Source organism: Salmo salar, chromosome ssa21 (genome assembly GCF_905237065.1).
Source record: "Salmo salar chromosome ssa21, Ssal_v3.1, whole genome shotgun sequence".
In the NCBI taxonomy this organism is placed as follows: Eukaryota; Metazoa; Chordata; class Actinopteri; order Salmoniformes; family Salmonidae; genus Salmo; species Salmo salar.
The window spans coordinates 1162303-1174571 of record NC_059462.1 but is presented as its reverse complement, the minus strand read 5'-3'; the positions used below and the strand labels follow the sequence as shown (position 1 = coordinate 1174571).

Sequence of the window (12269 nt, the reverse complement as noted above, 5' to 3'; positions counted from 1 at the left end):
ACTCTATTCCACATCAGGTAACTGATGCAAGCAATAGAATCTGATTTAAAAAGCAGGTAAAAATACATCTTATGGAACTGCAGGGACTGTGAAGCAACAGAAACATAGGTGCGCACACACACACACGATAACAGATGCACTATACATACACGTACTGTGGCAGACGAGGGGTTTGATCTAGACGTTTACACAAGATCAGACAAGTGTGATACATCAGTTAAGGGTGTTTATTTAACAGAAAAAGGTCTCCCCCAGGAGCCTTTCACTACCTCCACCCCTCCTGTGTGCTGCCCTCCTGGCAGCTTTCTACTGGAACCATTAAAATAAATAAAACTCTATCCCAGGGTTAGGTATTCAGTAGACTGAGGCAGGTTTTACTCCATTTCTTTTTTTTTTTTTACAAACAAAGCATTTGTGTTTAGTGAGTCTGCCAGATCAGAGGCAGTAAGGATGACTAGGGATGTTCTCTTGATAAGTGTGCGAATTGGACCATTTTCTGTCCTGCTAAGCATTCAAAATGTAATGAGTACTTTTGGGTGTTAGGGAAAAATGTATAGGGTAAAAAGTACATACTTTTCCTTGGGAATGTAGTGAAGTAAAAATATAAATAGTAAAGTACAGATACTTTAAAGTATTTTTACACCACTGGAATTCAGCATTCGTGGACACAAAATGCTTTGAGCGTAAACATTACCAATAATGTAAATAAGGGCATGGCATTCTCATCAAGGATGGGTTTCTGGGCCACAGAACATCATACTGTTTCCAAAACAGCTGCCATCTCCTTGAATTGCCTGTAGAAGTTCTGCAAAGAGAGTAGGAAAAGTCTGTCAGTAAATAGAATAGATCGTAATTTTTTTTCTCATGCAATGTTTCCCTCTCACTCACACACACACACACACATTTTTACATTTTAGTCATTTAGCAGACGCTCTTATCCAGAGCGACTTACAGTAGTGAATGCATACATTTCATTTCATACATTTTTTTTCTGTGCTGGCCCCCCATGGGAATCGAACCCACAACCCTGGCGTTGCAAACACCATGCTCTACCAACTGAGCTACAGGGAAGACCACAACAGGCCGGGTTACCAACAGAGCAGGATCCTAAAGTGTTGGGGTAAACTGCGTAAGGTATTTTACTTAGAGTAAAGGACGGTTGTACAGTAGCACCATATAAGCAAACCCTTCAAATCATCTCAAACATCACTCAGCCATTACTTTTAGATGAAGAATAAACTGACCTGGAATTGTGCAATGGTCATTTCAAAGGACCGTTGGGAGATCTGTCCAGAGGTGTCTGCGATCTTCAACAGGAGGGAGACGTGGGGGGAGTTGAGAGAGCGACAGGTGTCCGAGCTCACCGCCATGCCCAGCTTCCACTGCATGTCCACCAGCTAGACAGGCACACCAAGGGTTAAATCAACAGCTCACTTGCAACTACAGATGGCAAAGCAGTTACAGTATATGTGGAAAGTATTCAGACCCCCTCTCACACTGGAGTCCTACAGTCAGCTGGCAGGTGGTCCCAGAGTTTATCAATTTAATAAAGCTACATTTCTAACAGTATAAACAGCACAACAAATACAATAATAATCAATCTCAGTCAGTTCTAACAAAAAAAGGTTTGAAAGTTAGTTGACATGGGATCCCATGTGACTCGGTTGATAGAGCATGGTGCTTGCAACGCCAGGATTGTGGGTCCGATTCCCACGGGGGGACGAGTACGGGAAAAAGTACAAAAATGTATCACCTCACTACTGTAAGTTGCTCTGGATAAGAGTGTCTGCTAAATGACTACAATGTAAATGTTGGTTTATTCATTGTTTAATTAATCAAGGCTCCCTTTGTTAATTCATTTTATAACTAAAGTACTTTACTGTTTTTAAAGACATGGATGACTTATCGAAATATTGATTGATATACTGTTTTATGAAGTAGGCCAATAAGTTAAGGTTCCCGAGTGGTGCAGCGATCTAAGGCATTGCATCTCAGTGCTAGAGGCGTCACTACAGACACCCTGGTTCGAATCCAGGCTGTATCAAAACCGGCCGTGATTGGGAGTCCCATAGGACAGTGCAAAATTGGCCCAGTGTCGTCCGGATTTGGCCGGTGTAGGCCGTCATTGTAAATAAGAGTTTGTTCTTAACTGACTTGCCTAGTTATTTATACATACATATATATGTTTTAACACCTACAGTAAACAGGACTGTTGGAGCTATAGGCCTATGTCATTTCAATAAAAACCTTGAACCCACCTGTCCCTGACTTCTGTAAATATGTGTATTTTACACTCCAGCAGTAGGCTCACATTAAGATAAATATCATAAAAGACAAACTTTTAGCATTACTTCCTCAAAGCGCCATGAAGGTCTGCTGCACCATATGCATTTTAACAGTAGAATAGCCGGGACTCGAGTAGCCTACCAATAACCGGCAGTCTAATAAATCAATGGAATAGACACAATCACAAAGAAATCCATTAACATTTTGTTGAGTTCATAAAAAACATGGTACTAAGACAATTTATTTCAAAATAACAGAACAGCATGTTTTGTTAATTTAGCAGACATCACATGCTTATATTCCCCAGACTTTTACAACAATGAATGACGGAATATAACAGAATCCAATAAAATGATCATTAGCAAATATTGATTTGGGGACTATCATCAGCTATGGTTATTCTAGGAAAACATATTTTGAAAGGGAGACCATCTGTAAAATTGTGTTGCTTGGCAAAACAAGGTCCATTAAAAACCTTGGAATATGCTCTTTCGGCTATAGTATAGCAATCAAAACGTTTGGCCAGCATGGACCTCTGTAGGATTATGTGGAAAAGTAAGCAAGAGCCAACAAGCTTGATAAGACGCCAACAAAAATTCCTGCTGGTGGTCAAGCTAATGGCAACAATGGTATGATGCAACTTTTAAATAAGGACACACTGTAGATAACACGGCATTCAATCATTGATCAATTTGTGCAATGTGACTGCTCTGCAGACACTGGAAAGTGGCTTCAGTCTTGTGGAAGATTATGATTGGTTGATAAGCTGAATTAGGTGTATTATACTGTATCTTTGTCTGGGGCAAAAGCCAACACTCACACTTGCCCTTTGTGGGTACAATTCCCCATCCTTAATTAGGAGAATCCAATACCCAATTCCAAAACTTCTGGGCACTTCAAGTGCTGCATACTTCCTTGCTATACCTTGCCCTCTATAATTTCAAAACCATATAAAATATACACAAGTACCTATGGAGTAGGAGCAAGCCTGGTGGTCCATAGGACTTGGCTATACAGCAAAGATAGATATGGGACCAGGCTAAGAAGGAGCAAGGAATTGACCTGGAATTAGGCAAGAAGAGAATCCATTTGTTTTGGTGGGCTCCAGTAGCCGGGTGTAGGCCTACCTGTCCGATGCTAAGCATGGCTTGGGACTCTTGGTGCGTGTTGACTAGGGAACCCTGATCACTCCATAGCCGGTGGAGCACCTGAAGGGCAGCTTTGGCCCACTTACTGCTGCCCTCTCCCAGCCTAGCTACCAGTTCATCAGCAGAGAAGTTGTTCTTTTCAGTTGACCTGTAAAAAAACATAACAAATGTGTTAATTTAACACAGACATCTGAACCCAGTCAACATATACAGTGCAATTGGACCCCTTCTCCTTTTCCACATTGTTACGTTACAGCCTTATTCTAAAATTCTCAGGAATCTACACACGATACCCCATAATGACAAAGCAAAAACAGGTTTATAGACATTTTTGCACATTTAGATTTTTATTTACTGAAATATCACATTAACATGAGTATTCAGAACCTTTCAGTACTTTGTTGAAGCACCTTTGGCAGCATTATAACCTTCAGTGTTCTTGGGTATGACTACACGCTTGGCACACCTGTATTTGGGGAGCTTCTCCCATTCTTCTCAAGCTTTGTCAGGTTGGATGGGGAGCGTCGCTGCACAGCTATTTGCAAGTCTCTCCAGAGATGTTTGATCGGGTTGAAGTCTGGGCTCTGCCTGGGCCACAAGGACATTTAGAGAATTGTCCCAAAGCCACTGTGTTGTCTTGGCTGTGTGCTTAGGGTTATTGTCCTGTTGGAAGGTGAACGTTCGCCCCAGTCTGAAGTCCTGAGCGCTCTGGAACAGGTTTTTATCAAGGATCTCTGTACTGTGCTACGTTCAGCTTTCCCTTGATCCTGACTAATCTCCCAGTCCCTGAAAAACAACCCCACAGCATGATGCTCCCACCACCATGCATCACAGTAGGGATGGTGCCAGGTTTCCTCCAGACGTGACACTTGGCATTCTGGCCAAAGAGCTCAATCTTGGTTTCATCAGACCAGAGAATCTTGTTTCTCACGGTCTGAGAGTCCTTTTGGCAAACTCCAAGCGGGCTGTCATGTGCCTTTTACTGAGGAGTGGCTTCCGTCTGTCCACTCTACCATAAAGGCCTGATTGGGTAGAGTGCTGCAGAGATGGTTGTCCTTCTGGAAGGTTCTCCCATCTCCACAGAGGAACTCTGAAGATGTGTCAGAGTGACCATCGGGTTCTAGGTCACCTCCCTGACCAAGGCCCTTCTACCCCGATTGCTCAGTTTGGCTGGGAGGCCAGCTCTAAGAAGAGTCTTGGTGGTTCCAAACTTCTACCATTTAAGAATGATGTAGGCCACTGTGTTCTTAGGGACCTTCAATGCTGCAGAAATGTTTTGGTGCCCTTCCCCAGATCTGTGCCTCAACACAATCCTGTCTCGGAGCTCTACAGACAATTCCTTCGACCTCATGGCTTGCTCTGACATGCCCTGTCAACCATGGGCCCTTATATAGACAGGTGTGTGCATTTCCAAATCATGTCCAATCAAGTTGTAGAAACATCAAGGATGATCAATGGAAACAGGATGCACCGGATCTCAATTTCAAGTCTCATAGCAAAGGGTCTGAATACTTATGTAAATGTTTATTTTATTATTATTATATACATTTGCAAAAGAATGATAAAAACCTGTTCCCGCTTTGTCATTAAGGGAAATTGTGTGTAGACAGATAAAAAAATTACATTTCCTCATTTCCCTCAATTTTAAATATAGCTGTAACGTAACAAAAATGTGTAAAAGTCAAGGTGTCTCTATACTTTCCGAATGCATTCAAACCAACAACTCACCCACAATGGAATATCCTTATAACTCTCCAAATAAATAAAACCACATTCTTTAGTAAGAAATCATAGCCATGGCCCTGAAGCCACTACCCACCACTGGTTCCTGACCTATCAAAGCGGGAGCAAACAAAATCGATGTGCTGAACGCTGCAGGGATGGATGTATTTTTTTTTGCAACTTGCCGATGAGTGTAGAAGTTGGTTGCTACAATACCTGAACGTTAAGAAGAGGAATTGGACAACCTCCTGTAGAGCTTCTTGGTCAAGTCGGATCCCAGCTCTTTGAAACTTCTGTACAGAAAAATAAGGAAAACATGTTACAAAATCAGATCATGTAAATATGGTTTAGGGAGAGAAAGGAAGGCAGAGTGGAAATGTGTTGACTTACATCAGAGATTTCAGCAGAATCCACTCCCCTGACCTGTCCTTGGAGATGACTCAGAATCTGCTGACACTGCATGAGAAGATTATCAGAACCACATCCTCAATAACAACAGCTCCTGAAATGGTGACTGATGACTGCTGCATCGATGCACTCTCTAATACAAAAGCATTGTATTTCAATAATCTGACTGGTCGGTCACTGTATCGATGCACTCTAATACATATGACTATGGTCTACCGACTAATTGGGATATTTGGTCCAAATGTTTTTATTTGTTTCTGTCAATAGTGATGCAGCTGAACAAGTGTAGTCAGTGCCAGTATAGATGTATGGACCAAACCTGTCATCATTTGAAATAAATGAATGCATGCACATATAAATAGATAAATAAAAGCACACATGAATTGATGAATGAATGCCAGGGCTTGTCCTCTTGTCCGGGACAAGTGAAAATAAAAAAATCATAATCATGTAATAACACCAACAAAAAAAACAATTCAAAATATTTTATATTTCAGACTCTTCAAATAGCCACCCTTGATGACAGCTTTGCACACTCTTGGCATTATATCAACCAGCTTCATGAGGTAGTCATCTGGAATGTGTTTCAACTAACAGGTGTGCCTTCTTAAAAGTTATGTTGTAGAATTTCCTTTCCTTCTAAATGCGTTTCAGCCAATCAGTTGTGTTGTGACAAGGTAGCAGAGGTATATAGAAGATAGCCCTATTTGGTAAAAGACCAAGTCCATATTATGGCAAGAACAACTCAAATAAATAAAGAGAAACGACAGTCCATCATTACTTTAAGACATGAAGGCCAGTCAATACGGAAAATGTCAAGAACTTTGAAAGTTTCTTCAAGTGCAGTTGCAAAAACCATCAAGCGCTATGATGAAACTGTCTCTCATGAGGACCACCACAGGAATGGAAGACCCAGAGTTAACTATGCTGCAGAGGATAAGTTCATTGCAGCCCAAATAAAAGCTTCACAGAGTTCAAGTAACAGACACATCTCAACATCAACTGTTCAGAGGAGGCTGTGTGAATCAGGCCTTCATGGTTGAATTGCTGCAAAGAAATCACTACTAATGGACACCAACAAGAAAAAGAGACTTGTTTGGGCCAAGAAACACGATCAATGGACATTAAACCGGTGGAAATTTGCCCTTTGGTCTGGAGTCCAAATTGGAGATATTTGGTTGCAACCGCCGTGTCTTTGTCAGACGCGGTGTGAGTTAACGGATGATCTCCGCATGTGTGGTGGCCACTGTAAACCATGGAAGAGGTGGTGTTATGGTGCTTTGCTGGTGACAGTCTGATTTATTTAGAATTCAAGGCCCACTTAACCAGCCTGGCCACCACAGCATTCTGCAGTGAGACAACATCCCATCTGGTTTGGGCTTAGTGGGACTCCAGGCTTTGTAAGGGCTATTTGACCAAGAAGGAGAGTGATGGAGAGCTGCATCAGATCACCTGGCCTCCACAATCCGCCAACCTCAACCAAATTGCGATGGTTTGGGATGCGTCGAACCGCAGAGTAAAGGAAAAGCAGCCAACAAGTGCTCAGTATAGGGGAACTCCTTCAAGACTGTTGTAAAAGCATTCCAGTTGAAGCTAGTTGACAGAATGCCAAGAGTGTGCAAAGCTGTCATCAAGGCACAGGGTGGCTACTTTGAAGAATCTCAAATATATTTTACATTTGTTTAACATTTTTTGGTTACTACATGATTCCATACATGTTAGATGTGTCCAAACATTTGACCGGTACTGTATGTATGTATACCACCATTCAAAAGTTTGGGGTCACTTAGAAAATGTACTTGTTTCTGAAAGAAAAGTACATTTTTTTGTCCATTAAAATAACATCAAATTGATCAGAAATACAGTGTCCTCAACTGGCAGCTTCATTAAATAGTACCCGCAAAATACCAGTCTCAACGTCAACAGTGAAGAGGCAACTCCGGGATGCTGGCCTTCTAGGCAGACTTCCTCTGTCCAGTGTCTTTTCTTTTGTCCATTTGAATCTTTTTATTGGCCAGTCTGAGATATGTCTTTTTCGTTGCAACTGCCTAGAAGGCCAGCATCCCGGAGTCGACGGAGACTGGTGTTTTGTGGGTACTATTTAATGAAGCTGCCAGTTGAGAACTTGCGAGGTGTCTGTTTCACAAACTAGACACTATAATGTACTTGTCCTCTTGCTCAGTTGTGCACCGGGGCCTCCCACTCTTTCTATTCTGGTTAGAGCCAGTTTGCGCTGTTCTGTGAAGGGAGTAGTACACAGCGTTGTATGAGATCTTCAGTTTCTTGGCAATTTCTCGTATGGAATAGCCTTCATTTCTCAGAACAAGAATAGACTGACGAGTTTCAGAAGAAAGCTCTTTGTTACTGGCCATTTTGAGCCTGTAAATCGAACCCACAAATGCTGATGCTCCAGATACTCAACGAGTCAAACGAAGGCCAGTTTAATAGCTTTTTTAAAATCAGAACAACAGTTTTCAGCAGTGCTAACATAATTGCAAAAGGTTTTTCTAACGATCAACGAGCCTTTTAAATGATAAACTTGGATTAGCTAACAACGTACCACTGGAACACAGGAGTGATGGTTGCTGACAATGGGCATCTGTACGCATATGTAGATATTCTATTAAAAATCTGCCGTTTCCAGCTACAATAGTCATTAACAGCATTAACAATGTCTACACTATTTCTGATTAATTTGATGTTATTTTAAAATGAATAAAAAAATAAAATGGTATTTTCTTTCAAAAACAAGAACAGTTCTAAGTGACCCCAAACTTTTCAACCAAAGAGTATGTGAGATATATATATATATATATACACATACACACAGTTGAAGTCGGAAGTTTACATACACCTTAGCCAAATACATTTAAACTCAGTTTCACAATTCCTGACATTTAATCCTAGTAAAAATTCCCTGTCTTAGGTCAGTTAGGATCACCACCTTATTTTAAGAATGTGAAATAATAGTAGAGAATGATTTATTCCAGCTGTTATTTCTTTCATCACATTCCCAGTGGGTCATAAGTTTACATACACTCAATTAGTATTTGGTAGCATTGTCTTTACATTGTGAGTCATGCCAATGCGGTTGAACATTCTGAGAGTGACAATTTCTCCTCCATAGCCATTGCTAAGTGATAATTAATCCTTCTGTGTTGTTCTGTTTCTTTTCTTCAACCTATGAAGAATTCCAGTGACACCAATAAAAACGTCTTAAATTCACTGCTCTGTTTTGCTTGTTTACAGCGGGTCATTTCCAGTTTGTCAAATTTACATCAGATTTGACTTTTCGTAGCAGGTTAGGAGTTAGGTAAAGGTTTGTCCTCTAGGGGCTAGGGGGCAGTATTTTCACGGCCGGATGAAAAACGTACCCAATTTAAACAGGTTACTACTCTGACCCAGAAAATAGAATATGCATATTATTAGTAGATTTGAATAGAAAACACCCTGAAGGTTCTAAAACTGTTTGAATGGTGTCTGTGAGTATAACAGAACTCATATGGCAGGCAAAAAACCTGAGAAAAATTGAATCAGGAAGTGGGAGAAATTAGAAATGTAGTTTGTTTTGAATCCCTTGAAAAACTACAGTGACAGGATTTACGTTACACCTCCTAAATCTTCCATTGGCTGTCAACAATCTTTAGGAACTGGTTTCAACCGTCAGCTGTTACCGGGCAGATCATTTTTGGCTCAGTCAATCATTGGCCAGTCTGAGGAGAGGTGTATTATGATGCGCGTGCACGTGACGTTATCGTTTTTATATTTTTCTTCTGGGATGAATAGCTAATGCCCGGTTGTAAAATGATCGCAATTTTACGTAAAAAAATACCCTAAAGGATTGATTGTAAACATCGTTTGACGTGTTTCTACAAACGGTAATGGAACTTTGAACATTTCGTCTATGAATTTGCGTCCACGCCACATGGTATTGTAAAGTGTTCTGGATGGGTCAACAAAACAGACGTATTTGGACTTTGCAGAACAAATGAACATTTCTTGTGGAAGTGGGTGCCCATCCGAGTGCATTCCGCCGAAGATCAGCAAAGGTAAGTAAATATTTCAAACATATTGTTAGAGATTTGTCGACGCCGCGGTTGTAGGCTAACTGTATAGCTTAGCATTGAAGGCTAAGTTCTGTACTCAGAATATTGAACAATGTGCTTTTTCCATAACGTTATTTTGAAATCTGACAAAGTGGTTGCATAAAGGAGTAGATTATCTCAAATTTTTTAAATAATTGTTATAAATTTTGTCAACGTTTATGAGTTCTTCTGTAAATTAAATGTGCCTATTCACCGGAAGTTATGGGGAGAAAACATTTTCTGAACGTCACGCGCCAATGTAAAAATTGGGTTTTTGGATATAAATATAAACTTGATCGAACAAAAAAATGCATGTATTCTCTAACATGATGTCCTAGGAGTGTCATCTGATGAAGATTGTCAAAGGTTTGTGCTTAATTTTAGCTGTATATCTGGTTTTGTGATGGCTATCGTGCTTGGAAAGAAAAAAAAAAAGCTTTTTTTTTGGTTGCTGAGGTGCTATGCTAAAATAATGTAATGTTTTGCTTTCACCGTAAAGCCATTTTGAAATCGGACAATGTGATTGGATTAACGAGTAGAGTATCTTTAAAATGCCGTATAATACTTGAATTTTAATTTTGAGATTATTTTGTTTTTAATATCGCGCCGTGCTATCTCACTGGTTGTTGTCCAACCAAGGTTTAGCTAAAATACAAGAAAATATAAACTTTTGATGTTAATTTGACAAAAGCTGGATCCCTTCTAGCCATGAACCTGTCAGTTGCTCTCGTGTTATTACGTCGCCAACATTTCGAGAATTAAGTTCTATATGGGCGCTAACATGGCGGCCGTTCTAAAACCTGGCCTAACTCTGAGTATACAAAACATTAAGAACACCAGCACTTTCCATGACAGACTGACCAGGTGAAAGCTATGATCCCATATTAATGTCACTTATTAATTCCCCTTCAAATTAGTGTAGATGAAAGGGAGGAGACAGGTTAAAGAAGGATTTTTAAGCCTTGAGACATGGATTGTGAAAGTTAGCCATTCAGAGGGTATGATAGTAGGTTCCAGCTGCATCAGTTTGTGTCAAGAACTGCAACGCTGCTGGGTTTCTGTGTATCAAGAATGATCCATCACTCAAAGAACTTCCAGCCAACTAGACAACTGTGGGAAGCATTGGAATCAACACAGGCCAGCATCCGTGTGGAACACTTTTGACAACTGGTGGAGTCCATGACCCGAAGAATTGAGGCTGTTCTGCGGGCAACTCAATATCAGGAAGGTGTTTTAAAAGGTTTGGTATACTCAGTGTATATGGCTCTGGATTGGCCTATCACTCCAATCAGTACTGCTGAAAAAGACATGGTACTATTTCAAGCGTCTCATCTTTCTCAATTAATGTCAAGAGAAATTACAGATACAGGATGTCCTTACTGTTTCTGCCAATAAATCAGGTGGGAGTCTTCCAATGTTTTCCACAGTTTTGTCAACGCCTAAAAACAACAGAAGTTGATTAGTAAGTATAAAAAAAACGAAAAAAAAACGGCAAGCCCATATGCTGCTTAGCCAAGTCAGTGAGTATGTAACGTTAGCGAACTACCGTTACCTAGCTATTGGGTATCTTCCCATTTTGCATTTATTCATTAGTTAGATCCTTCACATATACCTTCAGTCATTGGCAGAATCGCAATGAAATTATGCATCCACATACGTTAGAAAGGTGTTAACTATGCAAGTCTTCAAATCAGCTACAAAAAGAGTAGCTAGCTATTGCGCGTCTTCCTATTTGCACGCATTCCTTAGTTGGATCTCAATTCGATTATTTATGCACATCGCAAAGTTAGTTAACAATGTTTCCTATGGAAAGTCTTCATATCAACTACAAAAATAGTAACGTTAACTATCTGGTTAGTAGTTGACAACAGATAGATGGGTAAACCTTTGGCTTGGCTGTGTTTAACGTCGTTACAAGTTACAGTGCTCGCGTAGCTATTAGCTAACCGTTCGCTTGTTGTTAGCTAGCTATGTTAACGTCTCATTATGTTGAAATACTGCACCCACTAGGCGATGAATCCAACCCCGGCATCTCTGATCGCAAGCAGGGCTGGAAAACGGAGGATCAGAGTAGATAAGCAACGAAGAGGTCACCACAGTAAAATCACAGACAGAACAATGAGCCACACATTTCACCGGATGTGTAAATGTGAAGCATCCGGTTGGCGGTTCCACTCACAACCAAAGAAGCATCCTGTTGGCGGTTCCACTCACAACCAAATGTGGTTATTAGAGGAAGCCCATTGGCCGGCAGTGGGAGAAGATGGGTTTTGGCCGACATTTTGTAAATTTCTCTCATCGATGAAACATTTAATAATGTCATACAAAATTACACTTTGGAAACAGAAATGTAACTGAGTGGACTGCGTTTTGTATACTTTAACCTTTGCCAAAGTTTCTAAAAACGATGTTGTTTAGAAGGTTTGAAAGCTTGAATTTAGTTATTGCACTCGCGCACTTTATGTAGTGAGCGTTCTTTTCTTCTATGGTATAACGGTGTTCGCAACAATTAAAAATGTGCTTTCTGACACCTACTGTTCGGGGGGATAATACGGATCCCAAAAATAGAGAAATGAGGTAGAGTCCAAAAAAAAACTGCTCCGAAGATCAATACATCTTG

At 40.5% G+C, this 12269-nt stretch overlaps 1 protein-coding gene across 1 annotated transcript; it reads right to left on the bottom strand.

The window, feature by feature from the left end:
• Window positions 1-210: 210 nt before the first annotated feature.
• Window positions 211-11800, bottom strand: commd6 (COMM domain containing 6). Its single transcript, NM_001141062.1, is given in 7 exon segments — window positions 211-805; window positions 1245-1397; window positions 3414-3582; window positions 5373-5449; window positions 5547-5612; window positions 11030-11088; window positions 11657-11800. Coding segments are annotated over 7 exon segments (600 nt in total). The 5' UTR covers window positions 11682-11800; the 3' UTR covers window positions 211-754.
• Window positions 11801-12269: the final 469 nt, after the last annotated feature.